General features: G+C 36.2%; 1 protein-coding gene across 6 annotated transcripts in view; it reads left to right on the plus strand.

The window, feature by feature from the left end:
• PAX2 (paired box 2) overlaps positions 1 to 26,433 on the plus strand; it is a 98,013-nt gene that overhangs the window by 16,102 nt on the left and 55,478 nt on the right. For 5 of the 6 annotated variants that reach the window (XM_053691613.1, XM_053691609.1, XM_053691608.1 and 2 more), the window contains exons 4-5: positions 23,179 to 23,264; positions 25,951 to 26,070. In XM_053691613.1, the coding sequence (XP_053547588.1) occupies positions 23,179 to 23,264; positions 25,951 to 26,070 (206 nt within the window). The remainder of the gene's footprint in view (positions 1 to 23,178; positions 23,265 to 25,950; positions 26,071 to 26,433) is intronic. The other variant, XM_053691612.1, reaches the window with a different exon arrangement.

Consider the following 26,433-nt stretch of genomic DNA (forward strand, 5'->3'; position numbering starts at 1 on the left):
CGTATTAAAGAGGCCCCTATAAACTTTTCATTTCTAATTAAATTCAGGCTGGTGATTTTTTAGAAACCAGGCACACTATGGGTCTTTGTTTATGTGGAAAATTAAAATGCAAATACAATGGAATTTATTTCGCTTACTGGTTTGATATGCAAGGATTCTCCGTTTAACAACCTGCAATTATTTAAAACCAGAAACCCTTTTTTTCGCCTTGGCCCTCTTAGTTAGGGGATTGTTTTTGTCGTTCAAGGTCAAATGCCCACTGTGTGCCCAAATCATAGTAAAAGGCAGATCAAATGCACCAGCTGTATCACAAAGCAATATAGCATAACTATTGCAAAACGAATTAATGTTAAGAGCGTAAGGTAGAATTCAACTACAGCATTGGACAAAACCTCTATGAAACAAGCATTACAGCAAATTACAAAACTTAGTTGCCTGCTAACACTTTGTATCTGTAATAATAGGAACAATATGAAATTGGATAATTATAATAATGACGATACTTACATTTTTATGGGACTAAGCTTAAACTGAAAACTAGCTTTGCAGATTGAACATACATACTGTATTTGTCTTAAGCAGATTTCAGAGATGGCGTCTGTCCGCATAATGACCTTAGAAAGGATTTCACTTGCCAATATGGTACTAAATTGACATAGAGCAATGGACCGTAAGGAAGGCAGAGAGGTGTGTGCGTATTATCAGTTAGGCTGAGGCCTATATGCAGAACAATGAAATATATTCAACCAATCTCTCTGATTTTGCCCACCCATGCATTTCGCCTCTAGAAAAAAAAGGAATTGGGCGCCAAGTTAATATTGAAATGGCAGAAGTGTCTTTGCATACAATATGACTTTATTTTTACCATTTGCAGTTATGGTTTGGGTCAGCACTGTTTATGAATCTCTAGCCACTAATACCTCTCGATAACGCTTTCAGAAAAACCCGCACCAAATCTAATTACGGACACAGTATTAGACTAAATGCCTAGAAATTAATCTGGAGACACCCAAACGCCTGCTTTATTGCATAAACAAATGAATATAAAAATAGTAATAATAATAATCATCATACAGTATTGGCAGCATACGTAGATCTGGCCGGAGCTGCAAATTAGGGAAAATGAATCCGTTTTTCGAAACCTTCTTTATTTAGCTTACATCAGCCTCAGTAAAGTACTTTCCCAGGAGCCTCTATAAAGCCCATCACAGAAGCAAATGTGTTGGGTAAGGAACAGGTTGTAACCAGGCCTGTGAGCCTAACTGTATTCATTTAAACACACGGTCCCACAGCACAACGTATATTATAGTAGCAATAAAATGAAAGCACTTGCTCATATAACACTCTGCCAGGTAGTTTCTTTTGCCGATACTTTATAATTTAAAATATCTTACTGCAAACATTGGCCTGAACAGAGCACTGCACACATCAGTAGCTTACAATACAGCTGGGCTTCTGTTGATTGAATTGTACAAATAATATGTGCTGCCATATATGATTACATCTTTTTTTATTCTTATTATTTTATTTTAGGCTTTTGCAGGAAGAGAGCAGGAATTAAGTTAAATACTTAGCAGCCTCCACTTATTGAAAAAAGAATATTTAATTTTTTTTAAAAAAAACTTTTTTTGATAATTGGCACATACATAACATAAGTACATTGATTTGGGATTAAGACAACGATCTGTAGTCTTTGTGCTTTTTGTAGGGCATGTTGCAATGCCACACCTTAGTCATTATTTACATCAAACCTATGCAGAAATGTCACAACATAATGAATGGAACTTATGCATCTACAAATTAATTAAAAAGTAACATAACCAAAACATGTTAACAGTAATGACTTTATAAAACAACAACAAAATAACAAATCTACTGGCTACCTAAAACAAGTTGCACAGTGCACAAGCCGAGCCCTGTGCTTCTTATACAAATACTATCCTATTAACATATAAGCTCTGTGACAAAGGGAAAGTCACAAGATTTAGAATCTCACCATCAATTCAGTAAGATTCTAAAGGGCCCTTATTTTGTTTAGTGTTATTATTGGTGGTTAGAGTTAGGGTTAGAACTCAGATAGGGCCTAGAATTTAGGTTAACCCCTTGGCTGCCAAAGAAAGCTTGATGTATGTTATAGCGTTGTGTTGCCATCATCATTAAATTAAATATAATATGTTATGTTAGTGACATTTTTAACAAGTAGCATTATACCGCTGCAATATTTCAGCTGAGCAATAAATTATTGCCAATAATACTTCATAATGTATAAATGTGTAATACAATTTTGGACTAATACATTAGAGCGTGTATATTATTGCACTGTTGTGTTTTAGCTCCCACAAAGGAATTAAACACACAGTTAAAGTCAGCTCCACAGCAGCATTGCACTAGTGATCCTAAACATGTTAAACATGGATGGCGATTTGTTGGCTACATACATATGCCGTACCTGATTGGCTTACCAGCTGTGTTCAGCTCTGCTTCAGATCTGGCTTTAACTATTTGCAGGAGTTAAATACACAAGTATATGCAGAGATATACAAATATGCTAATATCCCTTTAAGTTAAACTGTTCAGTTGTCTATAATTTTCAAGCAGCATTTAGTAGTAATTAATAGGAATCTGTATAAACGTTTAGTATTCACCTTAAAGGACCACTAAATACAGTAGAAATGCATAATAGAAAGACAATGCAGTAACACTCTCAATTTCACAAAAGCATTAGATTTTTTTTCTCTGGCAAATTTATTTTTTCATGTGACAGATATTGGCCAATCACACACTAGTAGACGTATACTCTGTGAGCTCGTGCACATGCTCAGTAGGAGCTGTTGCATCAAAAAGTGTGCATATAAAAAGACAAGGCGAAATTTGATTTTAAAACTGCTGCTCTTTCTGAATCATGAAAGTTTAATCTTGACTTAAAGGGACATTAAACACTAAATACATGCTAGATAGAATGATGCATTTAAAGAAAAGATTAGTCCATGACTAATATGTCGATGTATTTTTTAAAATTTCATTAGTTGTTTAAAAAGTGACAAAATAAGTGTAAAGTTTTAGTGTCTATAAAACACTGGGAGCTGCCATGTTGTAACTTGTGTTACCTTCTCTGCTGTGGCCAATTAGAGACAGTTATAAATAGGTCACTAGAGTGTGCAGCCAATGGATGTGCTGGATTTAACAGTGTTCTGCACTTCCATTTCTAACAGGAACTGAAAAGCTCACAATTTCAGAATGGAATTACAGGTAAAGAGGACAAAATAAATAATGACAGTATATTGCAGAGTTGTTTTATTATATACAATTTATCATTTTATATTACCATCTCAAAGTGTTTAATGTCCCTTTAAATGCCCCTTTAATAAAAAAACGTAAAGTACTACAAGGGGCCGATTTGTCAAGATGCGGGCGGACATGATCCACTGTAGCATATGCTGTCGGCATTTAACATTGCACAAGCATTTCTAGTGAAATGCTTGTCCAATGCCACCCCCTACAGATTCGCAGCCAATTGGCCGCCAGCGGGGGGTGTCAATCATCGTAACTGATCGGGTTGATTGCTGCCCTCCGCCTCAGAGGTAAGGAGCAGCGATCTTAAGACCGCTGCTTCCTAACGTATGTTTCTGGCAAACCTGACGGCTCGCACGGAAACTGCTGCACTCACAGCTTATTAAATCGTCCCCCATATGTTTATTTTTTTATTTTTTTAAACCTACAATTATTAGCTAATGCAAGATTTGTTGAGAGTTATTTGGAAATACTGGAAATTTGAAAATTTTTATGACTTATAGAAAAATTAAAACATTCATATGAAAATGTTTTTAATAAAAAAAAATATATTTTCTTTTCTTTTTTTAATTCTCGTCTTCTGTTCCTGAGTTTTTGCACAATCTAGACAAATGCCTTGCTGTACAGACACACTACTAGCCTCTCTCTATAGACACATATACTGCAGAACAGACACACTACTAGCCTCTCTCTATAGACACATATACTGCTGTACAGACACACTACTAGCCTCTCTCTATAGACATATATACTGCTGTACAGACACACTACTAGCCTCTCTCTATAGACACATATACTGCTGTACAGACACACTACTAGCCTCTCTCTATAGACACATATACTGCTGTACAGACACATTACTAGCCTCTCTCTATAGACACATATACTGCTGTACAGACACACTACTAGCCTCTCTCTATAGACACATATACTGCTGTACAGACACACTACTAGCCTCTCTCTATAGACACATATACTGCTGTACAGACACACTACTAGCCTCCCTCTATAGACACATATACTGCTGTACAGACACACTACTAGCCTCTCTCTATAGACACATATACTGCTGTACAGACACACTACTAGCCTCTCTCTATAGACACATATACTACTGAACAGACGCACTACTAGCCTCTCTCTATACACACATATACTGCTGTACAGACACACTACTAGCCTCTCTCTATAGACACATATACTGCTGTACAGACACACTACTAGCCTCTCTCTATAGACACATGCATTGCTGTACAGACACACTACTAGCCTCTCTCTATAGACACATATACTGCTGTACAGACACACTACTAGCCTCTCTCTATAGACACATATACTGCAGAACAGACACACTACTAGCCTCTCTCTATAGACACATATACTGCTGTACAGACACACTACTAGCCTCTCTCTATAGACACATATACTGCTGTACAGACACACTAATAGCCTCTCTCTATAGACACATATACTGCTGTACAGACACACTACTAGCCTCTCTCTATAGACACATATACTGCTGTACAGACACACTACTAGCCTCTCTCTATAGACACATATACTACTGAACAGACACACTACTAGCCTCTCTCTATAGACACATATACTGCTGTACAGACACACTACTAGCCTCTCTCTATAGACACATATACTGCTGTACAGACACACTACTAGCCTCTCTCTATAGACACATATACTGCTGTACAGACACACTACTAGCCTCTCTCTATAGACACATATACTGCTGTACAGACACACTACTAGCCTCTCTCTATAGACACATATACTGCTGTACAGACACACTACTAGCCTCTCTCTATAGACACATATACTGCTGTACAGACACACTACTAGCCTCTCTCTATAGACACATATACGGCAGAACAGACACACTACTAGCCTCTCTCTATAGACACATATACTGCTGTACAGACACACTACTAGCCTCTCTCTATAGACACATGCATTGCTGTACAGACACACTACTAGCCTCTCTCTATAGACACATATACTGCTGTACAGACACACTACTAGCCTCTCTCTATAGACACATATACTGCAGAACAGACACACTACTAGCCTCTCTCTATAGACACATATACTGCTGTACAGACACACTACTAGCCTCTCTCTATAGACACATATACTGCTGTACAGACAGACTACTAGCCTCTCTCTATAGACACATATACTACTGTACAGACACACTACTAGCCTCTCTCTATAGACACATATACTGCTGTACAGACACACTACTAGCCTCTCTCTATAGACACATATACTGCTGTACAGACACACTACTAGCCTCTCTCTATAGACACATATACTGCTGTACAGACACACTACTAGCCTCTCTCTATAGACACATATACTGCTGTACAGACACACTACTAGCCTCTCTCTATAGACACATATACTGCTGTACAGACACACTACTAGCCTCTCTCTATAGACACATATACTACTGAACAGACGCACTACTAGCCTCTCTCTATACACACATATACTGCAGAACAGACACACTACTAGCCTCTCTCTATACACAAATATACTGCAGAACAGACACACTACTAGCCTCTCTCTATAGACACATATACTGCAGAACAGACACACTACTAGCCTCTCTCTATAGACACATATACTGCTGTACAGACACACTACTAGCCTCTCTCTATAGACACATATACTGCTGTACAGACACACTACTAGCCTCTCTCTATAGACACATATACTGCTGTACAGACACACTACTAGCCTCTCTCTATAGACACATATACTGCAGAACAGACACACTACTAGCCTTTCTCTATAGACACATATACTGCTGTACAGACAGACACACTACTAGCCTCTCTCTATAGACACATATACTACTGTACAGACACACTAGTAGCCTCTCTCTATAGACACATATACTGCTGTACAGACACACTACTAGCCTCTCTCTAGAGACACATGTACTGCAGAACAGACACACTACTAGCCTCTCTCTATAGACACATATACTGCTGTACAGACACATATACTGCAGAACAGACACACTACTAGCCTCTCTCTATAGACACATATACTGCAGAACAGACACACTACTAGCCTCTCTCTATAGACACATATACTGCTGTACAGACACACTACTAGCCTCTCTCTATAGACACATATACTGCTGTACAGACACACTACTAGCCTCTCTCTATAGACACATATACTACTGAACAGACGCACTACTAGCCTCTCTCTATACACACATATACTGCAGAACAGACACACTACTAGCCTCTCTCTATACACAAATATACTGCAGAACAGACACACTACTAGCCTCTCTCTATAGACACATATACTGCAGAACAGACACACTACTAGCCTCTCTCTATAGACACATATACTGCTGTACAGACACACTACTAGCCTCTCTCTATAGACACATATACTGCTGTACAGACACACTACTAGCCTCTCTCTATAGACACATATACTGCTGTACAGACACACTACTAGCCTCTCTCTATAGACACATATACTGCAGAACAGACACACTACTAGCCTTTCTCTATAGACACATATACTGCTGTACAGACAGACACACTACTAGCCTCTCTCTATAGACACATATACTACTGTACAGACACACTAGTAGCCTCTCTCTATAGACACATATACTGCTGTACAGACACACTACTAGCCTCTCTCTATAGACACATGTACTGCAGAACAGACACACTACTAGCCTCTCTCTATAGACACATATACTGCTGTACAGACACATATACTGCAGAACAGACACACTACTAGCCTCTCTCTATAGACACATATACTGCAGAACAGACACACTACTAGCCTCTCTCTATAGACACATATACTGCTGTACAGACACACTACTAGCCTCTCTCTATAGACACATATACTGCTGTACAGACACACTACTAGCCTCTCTCTATAGACAGATATACTGCTGTACAGACACTCTACTAGCCTCTCTCTATAGACACATATACTGCTGTACAGACACACTACTAGCCTCTCTCTATAGACACATATACTACTTTACAGACACACTACTAGCCTCTCTCTATAGACACATATACTACTGTACAGACACACTACTAGCCTCTCTCTATAGACACATATACTGTTGTACAGACACACTACTAGCCTCTCTCTATAGACACATATACTGCAGAACAGACACACTACTAGCCTCTCTCTATAGACACATATACTGCAGAACAGACACACTACTAGCCTCTCTCTATAGACACATATACTGCTGTACAGACACACTACTAGCCTCTCTCTATAGACACATATACTGCAGAACAGACACACTACTAGCCTCTCTCTATAGACACATATACTGCAGAACAGACACTACTAGCCTCTCTCTATAGACACATATACTGCTGTACAGACACACTACTAGCCTCTCTCTATAGACACATATACTACTATACAGACACACTACTAGCCTCTCTCTATAGACACATATACTACTGTACAGACACACTACTAGCCTCTCTCTATAGACACATATACTGCTGTACAGACACACTACTAGCCTCTCTCTATAGACACATATACTGCAGAACAGACACACTACTAGCCTCTCTCTATAGACACATATACTGCTGTACAGACACACTACTAGCCTCTCTCTATAGACACATATATTGCTGTACAGACACACTACTAGCCTCTCTCTATAGACACATATACTGCTGTACAGAAACACTATTAGCCTCTCTCTATAGACACATATACTGCTGTACAAACACACTACTAGCCTCTCTCTATAGACACATATACTGCTGTACAGACACACTACTAGCCTCTCTCTATAGACACATATACTGCTGTACAGACACATATACTGCTGTACAGACACATATACTGCTGTACAGACACACTACTAGCCTCTCTCTATAGACACATATACTGCTATACAGACACACTACTAGCCTCTCTCTATAGACACATATACTGCTGTACAGACACACTACTAGCCTCTCTCTATAGACACATATACTGCTGTACAGACACACCACTAGCCTCTCTCTATAGACACATATACTGCTGTACAGACACACCACTAGCCGCTCTCTATAGACACATATACTGCTGTACAGACACATATACTGCTGTACAGACACACTACTAGCCTCTCTCTATAGACACATATACTGCTGTACAGACACACTAATAGCCTCTCTCTATAGACACATATACTGCTGTACAGACACACTACTAGCCTCTCTCTGTATACACTTATACTGCTGTACAGACACACTACTAGCCTCTCTCTATAGACACATATACTGCTGTACAGACACACTACTAGCCTCTCTCTATAGACACATATACTACTGTACAGACACACTACTAGCCTCTCTCTATAGACACATATACTGCTGTACAGACACACTACTAGACTCTCTCTATAGACACATATACTGCTGTACAGACACATATACTGCTGTACAGACACACTACTAGCCTCTCTCTATAGACACATGCATTGCTGTACAGACACACTACTAGCCTCTCTCTATAGACATATATACTGCTGTACAGACACACTACTAGCCTCTCTCTATAGACACATATACTACTGTACAGACACACTACTAGCCTCTCTCTATAGACACATATACTGCAGAACAGACACATATACTGCTGTACAGACACACTACTAGCCTCTCTCTATAGACACATATACTGCTGTACAGACACACTACTAGCCTCTCTCTATAGACACATATACTGCTGTACAGACACACTACTAGCCTCTCTCTATAGACACATATACTGCTGTACAGACACACTACTAGCCTCTCTCTATAGACACATATACTGCTGTACAGACACACTACTAGCCTCTCTCTATAGACACATGCATTGCTGTACAGACACACTACTAGCCTCTCTCTATAGACACATGTACTGCTGTACAGACACACTACTAGCCTCTCTCTATAGACACATATACTACTGTACAGACACACTACTAGACTCTATCTATATACACTTATACTGCTGTACAGACACACTACTAGCCTCTCTCTATAGACACATATACTGCAGTACAGACACACTACTAGCCTCTATCTATATACACATATACTGCTGTACAGACACACTACTAGCCTCTCTCTATAGACACATATACTGCTGTACAGACACACTACTAGCCTCTCTCTATACACACATATACTGCTGTACAGACACATATACTGTAGACAGACACACTACTAGCCTCTCTCTATAGACACATATACTACTGTACAGACACACTACTAGCCTCTCTCTATAGACACATATACTACTGTACAGACACACTACTAGCCTCTCTCTATAGACACATATACTGCTGTACAGACACACTACTAGCCTCTCTCTATAGACACATATACTGCTGTACAGACACACTACTAGCCTCTCTCTATAGACACATATACTGCTGTACAGACACATTACTAGCCTCTCTCTATAGACACATATACTGCAGAACAGACACACTACTAGCCTCTATCTATATACACATATACTGCTGTACAGACACACTACTAGCCTCTCTCTATAGACACATATACTGCTGTACAGACACACTACTAGCCTCTCTCTATAGACACTTATACTGCTGTACAGACACACTACTAGCCTCTCTCTATAGACACATATACTGCTGTACAGACACACTACTAGCCTCTCTCTATAGACACATATACTGCAGAACAGACACACTACTAGCCTCTATCTATATACACATATACTGCTGTACAGACACACTACTAGCCTCTCTCTATAGACACATATACTGCTGTACAGACACACTACTAGCCTCTCTCTATAGACACATATACTGTTGTACAGACACACTACTAGCCTCTCTCTATAGACACATATACTGCTGTACAGACACACTACTAGCCTCTCTCTATAGACAAATATACTGCTGTACAGACACACTACTAGCCTCTCTCTATAGACAAATATACTGCTGTACAGACACACTACTAGCCTCTCTCTATAGACACATATACTGCTGTACAGACACACTACTAGCCTCTCTCTATAGACACATATACTGCTGTACAGACACATATACTGCTGTACAGACACATATACTGCTGTACAGACACACTACTAGCCTCTCTCTATAGACACATATACTGCTGTACAGACACACTACTAGCCTCTCTCTATAGACACTTATACTGCTGTACAGACACACTACTAGCCTCTCTCTATAGACACATATACTGCTGTACAGACACACTACTAGCCTCTCTCTATAGACACATATACTGCTGTACAGACACACTACTAGCCTCTCTCTATACACACATATACTGCTGTACAGACACACTACTAGCCTCTCTCTATAGACACATGCATTGTTGTACAGACACACTACTAGCCTCTCTCTATAGACACATGTACTGCTGTACAGACACACTACTAGCCTCTCTCTATAGACACATATACTACTGTACAGACACACTACTAGACTCTATCTATATACACATATACTGCTGTACAGACACACTACTAGCCTCTCTCTATAGACACATATACTGCAGTACAGTACAGACACACTACTAGCCTCTATCTATATACACATATACTGCTGTACAGACACACTACTAGCCTCTCTCTATAGACACATATACTGCTGTACAGACACACTACTAGACTCTCTCTATACACACATATACTGCTGTACAGACACATATACTGCAGACAGACACACTACTAGCCTCTCTCTATAGACACATATACTGCAGTACAGTACAGACACACTACTAGCCTCTATCTATATACACATATACTGCTGTACAGACACACTACTAGCCTCTCTCTATAGACACATATACTGCTGTACAGACACACTACTAGCCTCTCTCTATACACACATATACTGCTGTACAGACACATATACTGCAGACAGACACACTACTAGCCTCTCTCTATAGACACATATACTACTGTACAGACACACTACTAGCCTCTCTCTATAGACACATATACTACTGTACAGACACACTACTAGCCTCTCTCTATAGACACATATACTGCTGTACAGACACACTACTAGCCTCTCTCTATAGACACATATACTGCTGTACAGACACACTACTAGCCTCTCTCTAAAGACACATATACTGCTGTACAGACACACTACTAGCCTCTCTCTATAGACACATATACAGCAGAACAGACACACTACTAGCCTCTATCTATATACACATATACTGCTGTACAGACACACTACTAGCCTCTCTCTATAGACACATATACTGCTGTACAGACACACTACTAGCCTCTCTCTATAGACACATATACTGATGTACAGACACACTACTAGCCTCTCTCTATAGACACATATACTGCTGTACAGACACACTACTAGCCTCTCTCTATAGACACATATACTGCAGAACAGACACACTACTAGCCTCTCTCTATAGACACATATACTGCTGTACAGACACACTACTAGCCTCTCTCTATAGACACATATACTGCTGTACAGACACACTACTAGCCTCTCTCTATACACACATATACTGCAGAACAGACACAGGTCTATATTTATACACATATGGTATATACTGCAGAACAGACACAGGTCTATATGTATACACATATATACTGCAGAACAGACACAGGTCTATATTTATACACATATGGTATATACTGCAGAACAGACACAGGTCTATATGTATACACATATATACTGCAGAACAGACACAGGTCTATATTTATACACACATACACTGCAGAACAGACACAGGTCTATATTTATACACACATACACTGCAGAACAGACACAGGTCTATATTTATACACACATACACTGCAGAACAGACAAAGGTCTATATTTATACACACATATACTGCAGAACAGACACAGGTCTATAGTTATACACACATACACTGCAGAACAGACAAAGATCTATATTTATACACGCATATACTGCAGAACAGACACAGATCTATAGTTATACATACATTCACTGCAAGGCAGACACATATACTACAGAACAGACACACACATGTTCCTTCTGTACACACATATAGTGCATCACCAATGTACTAATCTAAACATATACTATAGAACAGACACACATATGTTCCTTCTGTACACACATATAGTGGATCATTAATGCACTAATCTAAACATATACTATAGAACAGACACACATATGTTCCTTCTGTACACACATATAGTGCATCACCAATGCACTAATCTAAACATATACTATAAAACAGACACACATATGTTCCTTCTATACACACATATAGTGCATCACCAATGCACTAATCTAAACATATACTATAGAACAGACACACATATGTTCCTTCTGTACACACATATAGTGCATCACCAATGCACTAATCTAAACATATACTATAGAACAGACACACATATGTTCCTTCTATACACACATATAGTGCATCACCAATGCACTAATCTAAACATATACTATAGAACAGACACACATATGTTCCTTCTATACACACATATAGTGCATCACCAATGCACTAATCTAAACATATACTATAGAACAGACACACATATGTTCCTTCTATACACACATATAGTGCATCACCAATGCACTAATCTAAACATATACTATAGAACAGACACACATTCCTACAGTTATAACACATAAAGAGAATCTTTTGCATGTTTTTCAGAATAAGGGAGAAAGTTTGATCTGAGATGCAAACAATAATTTGGTTTCAGAACAACAAGCATGGTGTGGCTAAAAGAGGAAAAACAGGTTCAGTTTCTGTTAAAATGGACAGAGCCAGAAACCCAAATGTGCTGTGAGGATTCCCCCTTTTATCTAGCAAACTGGTGTGAGCTTATCTATTACAGAGAACCCAAGGCCACTTGTGCAGGGTGTTCAGTGAGTATTGATTTGGTCTGCCAGCAATTTTAATATTTCTTCAGGGACTTTCTAGCAACTGCAGTTAATTCACCCTCCCAAATTGCTTATTCAATAGCATGAACATAGCACCTGAATAAAGTCCCTGGATTTATGTGAGTGGCACATTTCAGGCGCTCAATCAATTCTTATGGAGCAGAGTTAAAAATAAAATATAAAATATTGATATTTTTCGAAATACAGATGAACACAGATATATATATATATATATATATATATATATATATATATATATATATAAATATTTATATATAGATGTGTGTATATATATCTGTGTGTTTTTTACTAATGCCTTAAAGGGACAGTCTAGGCCAAAATAAACTTTCATGATGCAGATAGGGCATGTTATTTTAAACAATTTTCCAATTTACTTTTATCACCAATTTTGCTTTGTACTCTTGGTATTCTTAGTTGAAAGCTTAACCTAGGAGGTTCATATGCTTATTTCTTAGACCTTGAAACCCACCTCTTTCAGATTGCATTTTAACAGTTTTTCACCACTAGAGGGTGTTAGTTCACGTATTTCATATAGATAACACTGTGCTCGTGCACGAGAAGTTATCTGGGAGCAGGCACTGATTGGCTAGACTGCAAGTCTGTCAAAAGAACTGAAAAAAGGGGCAGTTTGCAGAGGCTTAGATACAAGATAATCACAGAGGTTAAACGTATATTATTATAACTGTGTTAGTTATGCAAAACTGGGAAATGGGTAATAAATGGATTATCTATCTTTTAAAACAATAAAAATTCTGGTGTAGACTGTCCCTTTAAGGGTAAAAAAAAACACAGAGGTATATAGTTTTTCCCTAAAGAAGGTTACATTTTTCTGATTTACTTATGTAAAATGAATCAATTAAGAGTTTATATGTCACCTTTTTTATAGTTTTATACTTTTTTTCCCTTTACACATCAGTTAGTCACTTCAAAATGTAATTACCAAAATGTAATAGTAAAATAGAAACATAGATGATAGACATGTGCTTGTATATATAGGATAGATAGATTGATAGATATAGAAAGATAGATAAATGATACATAGATAGATGATAGATAAATGATAGATAGATAGATAGATAAGATAGGTAGATACAGAGAGATAGATAGACAGATAGATAAATTATACATAGATAGATTGATAGATAGATAAATAGATATATAAATGATACATAGATAGATGATAGATAGATAAATGATAGATAGATACATTATAGATAGATGATAGATAGATAGATAGATAGATAATAGATATATATATATATATATATATATATATATATATATAGATTAGATAGATACATAGATTAGATAGATACTTATAGATAGATAGATAGATAGATAGATAATATATATATATAGATACATAGATAGATAAATAGATAGATAGATAGATAAATGATAGATAGAAGATAGATAGATAGATAGATAGATAGATAGATTAGATAGATACATAGATTAGATAGATAGATAGATAGATAGACAGATAGATGATAGATAGATATAGATCAATATATAGATAGACAGACAGATAGATAGATAGATAGATAGATAGATAGATAATATATATATAGATAAATAGATAGATAAATAGATAGATAGATAGATAGATAGATAGATAAATGATAGATAGAAGATAGATAGATAGATAGATAGATTAGATAGATACATAGATTAGATAGATAGATAGATAGATAGATAGATAGATAGATAGATAGATAGACAGATAGATGATAGATAGATATAGATCAATATATAGATAGACAGACAGATAGATAGATAGATAGATAGATAGATAGATAGACAGAAAGATAAATGATAGATAGAAGATAGATAGATAAATAGATAGATAGATCAATATATGTTGGTTAAGCTATTTATTACATTTATAAACAAACTTGTAGGAAATACATGTTGGCGCATAACTTACACTGCAGAACACTTGTTCACTAGTTATAGACAAGACACATGTCTGAAAATAAAATGTTGGTTTATTTAAAGTGACACTAAACCCAATTTTTTTCTTTCATGATTCAGATAGAGCAACAATTTTAAGCAACTTTCTAATTTACTCCAATTATCAATTTGTCTTCGTTCTCTTGCTATCTTTATTTAAAAAGCAGGAATGTGATGCATAGCAGCCTGTCCATTTTTGGTTGAGAACCTGTGTAATGCTTGCTCATTGGTGGGTAAATGTAATCCTCTAATAAGCAAGCGCTATCCAGGGTGCTGAACTTAAAATGGGCTGGCTGCTAAGATCTACATTCCTGCCTTTTAAATAAAGATAGCAAGAGAACGATGAAAAATTGATAATAGGAGTAAATTAGAAAGTTGCTTAAAATGTCATGCTCTATCTGAATCATGAAAGAAAAAAATTGGGTTCAGTGTCCCTTTAAGGTTGGATGAATGTTAAAAAGGTAAAATGTAGTACATTTCAATACACCCTATATTAGATGCAGAAATAAATAAAAGTAACTGTTAACAATGTTTTGCATATCAATGTTGTCAACTTCAGATTCCAAAACAGAATTCTGTCATTGCTGATCTAATGAAATACTGTTTCCAGCAAGAACTCATATAAAATCATTTATAATCAGGTAGAGGTGGGATTTTCAACATCCTTTTTAGTGAAAGCCGACTGGGTGTGTAATTGAGACTAGAGCTTGTAGCATCTCGCAAGCCTTAGTAGCATCTCTCAAGCCTTAGAAAATGTTAGTCAATACCCTTAGTTTGGATAACCACATACAGGGAATATCTCACTTCTAAACACAAGATATACTGATCCCTAAGCCAGTTTCTGATATGAGGTGCTGACTATACTCAGCGGAATGAGGAAATCTTTGTATATATAGTTTACAAGTCAATCAACCATAACACGCAAATGCATAAGAAAACAAACTTCATTAGTTCAGGTGCTTGACTCCCTGAATTTGTTGTTTACATAAAAATAATCAGGAATTTCCACTGCATCTTTCTATGGGATTGTTACATTTGTTGCTTGATGCATCCTTTAGCAATGCAATAATTCCCAAATTATTCTATTATTTTCCCAAATGTTTTGTTATACATTTTTTAAAATATAATAAATATAAGTGATTCATGTTCTGAAGAATAATTAATCTTTTATGGTAGTGTAAAAGGCTTATAAAACTAACTGTATCTTATAGATGTGTATATATTCTACATATTATTATTTTTATTTTTTAATTGAGCCAAAATATGATCATATACTAAAGTGTGAATCTGGAACCTTATTTTAGGTATGGAATTATTTTCATAAAAATGTGTTACAGATTATCTGATATCAGTTTGCATGTTATAACTGACATAATCCTCTGTATATAGCAAAGGGTAGTGGATTGATTGATTAAGTTTGTAGAATAAAGAACAAAATATGTGTAGAACTCAGCCCTCCCTAACAGGGCAGATTTTCAGGATTACCTAGGACGAGAGCAGGTAAATAGCCATGTTTACTAATCTGCTAATTATTTCACCTGTGCTCTAGTTTAGATATCCTCAAAATCTGGCCTGTTGGGGAGGCCTGAGCACAGGCGTAGAGGAAGTAAAATCATTTGTCTCCAGATTTCCATTACTGTTAAAAACTGTGTATTAATTAAGTGATGGTATTAACAAGTATCTTCATTAAAGGGACAGTATACTGTAAAATAGTTTTTTCATTAAAGTGTTTCCAATTACTTTATTTACCAGCTGCAGAGTATAAAATGTATGAGATTTGCTTTTTAAGGCTTATTCGTGTATATAAAATAGCTGGTTTGGTGTTTTGAACCTAATCAAATGGGTTGAGCATGTAGGTATAATCACATTGTGTACATATAAATGCTTCTTTATCTTATATTTGTCCATAAACCAATCACCAGTACTTGGAGAGAACAATGGAAAATTAAACATTTTATTACCTTATCTCTTCTATTACCCACTGGGAGTGTAATTTCTTCTACTGGCTGTGTTAACACGGCTTGGCCTTGAGACCAAAAACTTTCAGGATGGGTGGGGATACCACAGGCTAAATAAACTATTTCAAATGCAATATAAGGGTAATGGGAATACTTGTAAACAATTTAATACACTCCAGCAGGTAAAGTGGATCATTGGGAACAAATTAAAGGGGAGAACATTTTTGAGTAAACTGCCCCTTTAAAGTCACAGTTGGCAACATCAGTGGATACCAGGACTTAGAGTTCAGGCTGTTAGAGAGAGAAAATTTAGATAAATAATTTCAACCAAATGTTGTAAACCAGAAGATGCCTGAATATTGTAACCTAATACTATCTTTTTTGGTATTCTATATTTTATTATCTTTTTATGCATTTTTATTTGCTGTGTTAGCCAAGTAAATTATAATATTATGTCTTATGTTTATATAAGCCATTTTTTAAGAAGGTAGAAAAACATTTACAAAAGTTGGCTAAATTTGAAATGAATCAAGTTAAATAAAACTCAACCTGTTCTCAGAAAGGCTGAAGTTTAACCGTCTTGTAAAGGGAGTTTACAATAAATGCTGTCTGTTTAAACTTTATTGTTCTTGGTTTAACTGACTTTGCTCTGAATTTAAACATTGCAAAGTTAGCTATAAAGAATTTAAGCAATACTAAATTATTTTTGTACTTTATATTTTTTTTTAACCTGTTAACTGAAAACGTAGACTAATTATGACCAAATGGTATATGTATATTTGTTTATTTTCATGTCTGAATTTATATATATATATATATATATATATATATATATATATATATATATATATATATAATTTTTTTTTTTTTTTTTTGACTGGTGTGTCTATAATACAATAATAAAGGTTCTTAAGCCCTAATTATAGCAAGTCAGCAGGTAAGGGCTATGTGACAATAAATCCCCAAGTTTAGACCTTGAATTGGTCAACCTCAAGTTGATTTCAATTCAGTTATTTGAGCATGGTTCACCTGTTATACATGTAATAGCAAGCAGGTTCTTTGTTTTCAATGACTGAGTTTTACTGACTTGGGATATGTACGTTGAATGTAAACAATAACTTTACAACCAATCTGAATTCACAGAGCAACTGATTTGGGGATTTTTCTCAAAGTGATCTACTTGATCCCAGGTCTATTGATAGTTGGTAGATAGTTGCACAGTTATGAGTTAAACCCAAAATCTCAATGTGGTTTTTTTTCTCCACCATTCAGTGTTCTGTGTTTACAAAAATAAATTAATAAATAAATAAAATAAACAATTGTTCAAGTAACTTTTATTTATCTAATCTAAAGACGGGGAAAGGTTCCCAAATTTTGATTGTGCTTCTGAGAACAAAAATCTTCTAATTTTGAAAGCTTTTTTTAATCACTGTATAACATTAACTATATAGTTACACATTTTCACTTCACATGATTTTAATTTTTTATATAATATGTAAATAAGGTTTTTACATAACAGTTATTAAAAAGCACAAAATGTTAGGTGTGGTATTTGTGCCTTGTGCATGATATATTGAAAAAAATAATAATAAACCACTTAAAAAACAATTAACCAAAATATATTAGAATCTGTTGGCGCTCTACAAATACCTGATAATAAATAAATAATAATAAATAAATATCTGGTAAGATGATAAGTACAGAAGATAACAAGAACAACTATAATATAAAAATAAATAAATTAAACCATACATTTAGTTTGAAAAATACAAAGACACTCCCCCAAAAATAACATATATATATATATATATATATATATATATATATATAATATACACACACACACACAAATTCATTTTTCTCCTTGATATGACAATACATAGTTATATATCCAATAGCTACCTATTTGGAGGAATTAAACAGATTTTAATGGATTCATTCGTTACTAAGAGCTCAGCCTGTCTACTAGAGAATGTATGGGCCCTGAATTGCAATCAATATTAAGATAAATATAAATTCCTAAAGCACTGATACAGCTGCCAGTATCTCTTGCTGGGCTGTTGGATACTTGGCCCTCTAGGTATACGGTTCCATCAGACATTTAACCTTTCCAACAGTGTCATCAGGCTTAAGAGGAATCTAATAGTGACACAGGACTTGTGCTCAGCTCTCTGACACTATTGCTTTACTGTCAGAAATAATTTATAGCTCACTATGTAATCTGCTGCACCCATTCCCAATGTCTAGTTTCACTGCATTGGTGAAATCGATAAAAACACTCTCTATGGCACTTCAGGGTGTTTTAAGCCAGAACTCAAAAGATCCTAAGACAATAACCAAAAAGAAACACACAAAAAATTAAATATCATTTAAGGATGCAAATAAGACATGCAGTAGAAATTATAATGCAGGGCATGGACTCAGGCCTTCCAAATCACACGCTAAATGCAATAAACATAAAACAATTTTTCATTTTCCAGTTGCGTTAGTTTCACTGTAGTTTTATGCCAAAAATCATTGTTCATTTGACTCTAAGATAAAATCTATGAGTGTGTGTGCAATACACCTGCTTCCCAAAAACAGTTATTAAACTTCCCAAATTACTCAGCACTAAAGAAGGCAAAAAGAACTAAGCTGACATATAATAGAGTTTTGTTCTGAGACTGGAAAGGGCAGTGCACTCACATCAAGTTAATAAAGCCTATATTATTCTGTATGAAAGTCAGCAGTATCGCTTTATTAATATTTAGGGAGGGAAATCCCCTTCCCCCACATGGGACTGTAAAAATATATCATTATAAGATGCATTATAAGATGCATTACATAGCTCGGAGTCACTTGAACATGGTCACATCATATCATTGAGTTGAGAAAAAGAATTAAACAGTGCATGGACAAAACACGTATATATTTGCGCTATTTGTATATGTTACATGATTTATATGATCTAGTGCCCGGTATACAAGCTTTAGGGGCAGAGTTAGGGGGTTAGTGTTTAGTATTAGGGGCAGGGGCGTACTGAGACCAATCAGGGCCCCCGGGCAAAAATTAGGGAAGGGCCCCCACTGTCTCACACTGACCCAAATGTATGCAAATTAACATTGTAGCCTCCCTGTCCGGCCCTCACCAGGCCCCCCAACCTCAAGGGCCAGTACCCCCAGCGTCAAGGGCCAGAGACAGGTCCCCCAACCTCCAGGGCCAGACCCCACACTCCATGGTCCTCACAGCGACAGACCCCCGACAGGACCCCCTCACTCTAGGCCCCCGATGCAAGAGTCCCCACATCCTGGCACAAGGCCCCCATTCAGGGGCCAGGCCCCTCACTAAACCCACACTTAACTGCTTAGTTACTGATAGGACAGCTGTCAACCCCAGCTTAAGCAGCACACCAGGAGCCATGGAGATGCCATTTGTGGGTCCCCCTACATGCTGGGCCCTTGGTCCAGGTCCCCGGCTGATTAGTCCGCCCCTGATTAGGGGTTTGGTTAAGGGTAACCCCTTAGATGAAACATATTGTACACAATCACAGCTTTTTTTAAAAAAAACAATCAATCTTTGGCAAATTACTTTTTTTTTTAGACACAACTGAATAGATAAAACATTTAAATTGTATTATAGAATAAGACTAAAGAGAAGAAATTAGCTTAAAAACATATGTTTTACCACTGTGTCTCAAATAAAGAAAAGCATATACATAGGATAGACAGACTAAGATACATAGACAGAGAGACAGATAGATAGAAAGATAGATAGATAGATAGATAGATAATAACTAGATAGATGATAGATAGGTAGATAGATAGAAGAGGCTGGGTAGATAGAAAGATATATAGATAGATAGATAGATAGATAGACAGACAGACAGACAGACAGACAGACAGACAGATAGATAGATAGATAGATAGATAGATAGATGTTGGATATATAGAGAGATAGATGATAGATAGATTTCGGGTAGAGACAGATAGATAGATAGATAGATAGATAGATAGATAGATGATAGATACTTTTAAAAAGTTATAAACTCATTGTGTAGTGTTAACTATTGATTTTGTACATCTGTTTTTAGCTGTTCTGTTTAGTTTGAGTAACTTAAAACTTTTTATTAGTAAGGTACAAATCTGTTGCAAACATTTTTATAGTTTATCAACAATAAAGCTGAATGTTTTATCATACATCTATTTTTTAAGTATATTAAAATGGAATTTTATTCTCATGGGTCAGTGCAATTGCCTTGATGGCTATTGTGTGTTTCAACATTTTTTTATTGCACTATTGGTTGCTTATAACCTGACAAAGATTAAAAATATGGCATTTGATTTGTTAAGGTTTACCATCACTTTAATATCCATTTAAATGAGTCAGTTCTGTAGAATAACATTAATGTAAAAAATCATTTTATCACAGGACACTTCTTTGACTACTTAGTGACTGTAGATCATCAACTAGAAATATTTACCTTGGAAGTAGTAAAGAGGGGCTTGTAAAGAACAACACAGGTGATGTTTTATTGGTCTTGTAGCCTTTGTTAAACGGACAACAGGTTATCTATTGATAAAGTGCTGTAAAGTACCAGTTCCCAGAGCTTTATACAGAGATGTGGAGCTGCTCTCATGTATTGTATTAGAGTTGGTCTGACCAGGACTGCAGAGAAGTGGGTCTGTTTGCTTTCGAGTGCTAATGCAATTTACAGAGATCTTACAAAACCAACACCAATACATCAAAGCACTGCTGGCTTTTAATACCCAATTCAGTGCATAAAATAGGGAATTGTATGCAGAATACACACCCAGTATATGCTGAGCACAATACTTAGCTTCATTGTATGGCCCCCAATATTCAAAAGATCGTCAGGCCAACGAGAAATTGTCTGTTTGGGTTCGTCAGGTTCACAGTGCGTCGGTCTGTCAATATTTTCTAAAATAAAGTGGTCTGAACCTTGTGCCTGTGTTTCTGATGCTAAACACTGATAAGGGGGGTGGATCAGACTACTCCAGACAGCATGGCTATGTAACTAAGTTTGCTTATTTGTAAACAATTTTTTAATGCAAACTATTTTTACTTAATTAGTCCTTTCAGGATATGCAAATATCTCAACATATTTTATGGCACTTTAAAGGACCAGTAAATGCAGTAGATTTGCATAAACAACAAATACATGATAAAAAGACAATGCAATAGCACTTAGTCTGAATTTCAAATGAGTAGTAGATTGTTTTCTGACAAATGTCAAAGTGATTTATATTTCCACTCCTGTATCATGTGACAATCATCAGCCAATCACAATTGCATATACATATAGTCTGTGAATTCTTGCACATGCTCAGTAGGAGCTGCTGACTCAAAAAGTGTAAATATAAAAAGACTGAGCTCATTTTGTTAATGGAGGTAAATTGGAAAAGTTGTTTAAAATTGCTGCTCTCTCTGAATCATAAAAGTTTAATTTTGACTTGAGTGTCCCTTTAAGTTTCACTTAACAGTCACTAGATTTGTCACACTGGGGAATATCAACACTGATAAGCAGGCGAGACTAATATGGCTCTAAAGAGACAGCTAAGATGGAGGACAGTGCTTTGAATATTAGAAACACATTAAATCCAATAAAAAATGAATCAATACAAAATGAATGGATTATTGGGGTGGTGACATCTACAAAAAACTGTTATATATAATTAAACAAGAGCGAAAAAAGTGAGCTTACAACAAGCTCACTTAAATACATAGCCAATGTTATGCTCTTGTGCTACTCCAAAAGGTGATACAGCCAGCGAGCCAATCAGGTGCATGCATACATGTGTATGTTCCATTCATTGGCCATATCTTCATCACCTCATCTCTATGTATGTATATACATTAGAATGGTCCAACTACTGTGCCACCTGATTTTATGATGTATTATATTATGTTGGGAATGTTGCCACTAACAGAAAAGGAAATCAAAATGATAAATTATATAATATAAAGAAAAGCCTTATTGTACAGCGGTGTTTGATATTGGGGGTAGTAATTGCATCTTTGTGTTTTAGGATCATCAGAACGAAAGTACAGCAACCGTTCCACCCTACTCCAGACGGATCAGGAACGCCAGTAAGCGCACCAGGGCACACTATCGGTAATTCAATTGCAATATCTGACTTGTTGCTATGAGCAAAGTTCAGAATTTTCAGTTGAACATAAGACTTCTGACCTTCCCTGCTACAGATGGTGTAACTTGGTATTCAGAAGCTCTTAGGCTCAGATAAAGTGTTTGGGAAATGTGATCTGTCCAGGGCTCTAGGTATTTCTGTTATTTAGTATTTTTACACAGCTTGGGGTGTAATAATGTTTTTTTACAGTCATTTCCTGATTATAGTGACAATACTGAGCTTTCTGATATTGCAGTGCATCGTGTCCAGTGGCGGCTGTATTCTGATTTTCTTAATTAGCTTTTAGCACAGGTTAAAGAGACGTAAAACTCATATATGTAGATGGGTGGAAAAATATCACTATAGTTTACTAGTCATGTGGTTAAAATTTACTAGCCCACTTTTTTTTTTTTTACTCATTTACTGCATTTTCATAAGCTACCAAAACTAGTGGAACAGTGGGAAAAAAACAGTGAAGAAAAACCCTATGGGGTCAATTTATCAAGCTCTGTATAGACCGTTGCTCCATAACGTGTCCGCCTGCTCTGGTACGGCAGACAAAAATGAACCCGATCGAATACGATTGGGTTGATTGACATCCCCTGCTAACGGCCGATTGGCCGCAAATCTGCAGGGGGCGGCATTGCACCAGCCGTTCACAAGAACGGCTGGTGCAATGATAAATGCAGACATCGTATGCTTTCTGCATTTATCGATGTGCGGCAGACATGATATGCTACATCGTATCATGTCCGCTCGCACATTAATACATTTACCCCTATATATGAGCTTTAAAAAAATCCTGTTTACAAATTATACTTATTTTCTTGCCAATCTTTATTTAAATTTAGCTCCTTTCCACGAAAGCATACTGAGGTAGGCTAAAGAGTGTGCACGTGACTTGTGCATTATAAGAGCAAATAAACATGCTCTTATTGTAAGGAGCTAAGTTTAATCAAAGGAGACTAAGAGAAAGAGGTCATTTTGACAATAGAATTAGTTGTTATATAATTTGTGTCCATTAGCTGATTCATGAAAGTTTATATTTCATTTCTGCGTCCCTTTAAATGTTTTGAAACTCAAGAAAAACCTTTAAATTAATTTATGTGCGTCCATGTGGCCGAGAAGATCAGGTAATAACTAACCTTGTTTGTGCCGTGTGACATCCAGCTTTTGGTGATACTGAACATAGTTGTGTAAGAGGTTAAAAAACACCTTGTGATAATGAATAACCGGTAAAATAAATCACTTATAAAGATGATGACTTCATACTGTTGAATGGAGATGAAAGTCCTGTATTTCCTTATTGTTGCATCAAGAAAGCACTAAAGTTGCCTCCTATTGACTAGAAATTTAATTGAAAATATGAAACATCTTTCACTTCCTGAAAAAAATGATGTCAATGGAATAAATTATGTTTTCCCCAAGAATGAATCACTCGAAATGTAGAAATTGGGCAACTGTGTCACCATGATAGCGTCACTTACAAACACTACGATTATTAATAGGTTTATATCTTTAATTAATGCTAATAATAATAATAATGCTAATAATAATGCTAATAATAATGATATTAATAATGATAATAATAGAATGGGAGAAGTAGATTATGAAAAAAGCAAAAACTATCAGGACCCTTCTATACATTTTTGTATAAATATGAGTTGAAAATGTTTGATCACTTGAAATCTGATTACATTTTGTGATTAGGTGGCGCAATAGAAGTTACTTTGTAAAACCTACAGCTTACAGCTCTCTTAAAGCAAATTAAATCAGATAAATAAATAACTAAACATAAGGTTGGCACCTTTTCAGATAAGTTATGGTGTATGATGATGCTTGTACAATGCTCTCTGGGGAAAAAAAGGGGTTAAAAAACATTAAAGGAAATTTTTTTCCTTTTTTTCTATTTAAAAGAGGGTATTTTAATTTTTTTTATAGTTTTTAGGTTTTTATGTATTTACTTATTGTAAAAAATAGCTTCTATGCTTGTGGGGTGTGTCACTATCTACCAATAGGGAGATGTTTGCTAATCAGCCAGTGAACACAAACACGCACTTCCTGTTACTTTCACAATAATCAGCTTTTTTCTATTTGTTTTTTTTTTTAATCTCATGTAAAAACTATTTTAAGGGTTAAAAAGGCCAAACATAAAATGTGCATGTTGCATTTCAATGTGAAAACGAAGCATTTTTGCAATATACTTCTATTAGTACTTTTTAGTATTTGTACTGTTTCTCTGTGGCATACACACATATGCTGTGTTGGCACCAATATTCAAGCCCTACACCTTCTCATATTATCAGCAGTAGTTTGCATGACACAAATTATGTCTTCAGATAAAATACACAGTGTTGCCAGATCTCTGAGCAGGCGTAGTGTTTAAAAACAGGTGCACGGCCCTCACAGCATATGCACATATGCCGCAGAGAAAGAAGAATAACTTTTACTAGAAGTATTTTTGCTAATGGAATATATTGCAAATGCTCCCATACACATTTTATTTTCTATCCATTTAACATGATACAATAGTGCTTTTTCATGTACAACCCTTCTATTGCATTCATTTTCCCTAGATGAGTTATTTCTGGGGATTTTAGAATTAAAAAGACAAAGTGTTGTCCACATTTTTTCTCCTTGTTCTCAAACTCTGATTTTTCTTCCTCTGTTCAGTTCCTAGCACAGCATCACCTCCCGTTTCCAACGCTTCCAACGATCCTGTAGGCTCTTATTCTATTAATGGGATCCTGGGTATCCCTCGTTCGAATGGCGAAAAGAGGAAACGCGATGAAGGTACAGTAGAAGAGAGATCTTCTTTTCCCTCTATAAAGCACAGAGTCTGATTTCAAGGCTATGCTGACCATATGCTCTGGGAACATATCAGATTTAGCATTAGGAATTGCTCCTATACATCGCCCTTATGCTGGGAAAAACAGCTCTGATTCCAGAGTCTTTCATGTCTGAGCAGTTTGCTGATATCATTAGACGGATCACACGACAACTTCATAGCTTATTTAGTAACAGATTTTGCTTTTGTGGCCTGTGAAATAGATACATTGTGCTCCTCGGTGTCATAAAACCTTACAAGTGACACTTCAGCATGTTATTGTGACAACAAGTTGGTATCCAGTGCACTTGATTAATATTCCTAACTTT

Source organism: Bombina bombina, chromosome 9 (assembly GCF_027579735.1).
Source record: "Bombina bombina isolate aBomBom1 chromosome 9, aBomBom1.pri, whole genome shotgun sequence".
Classification (NCBI taxonomy): domain Eukaryota; kingdom Metazoa; phylum Chordata; class Amphibia; order Anura; family Bombinatoridae; genus Bombina; species Bombina bombina.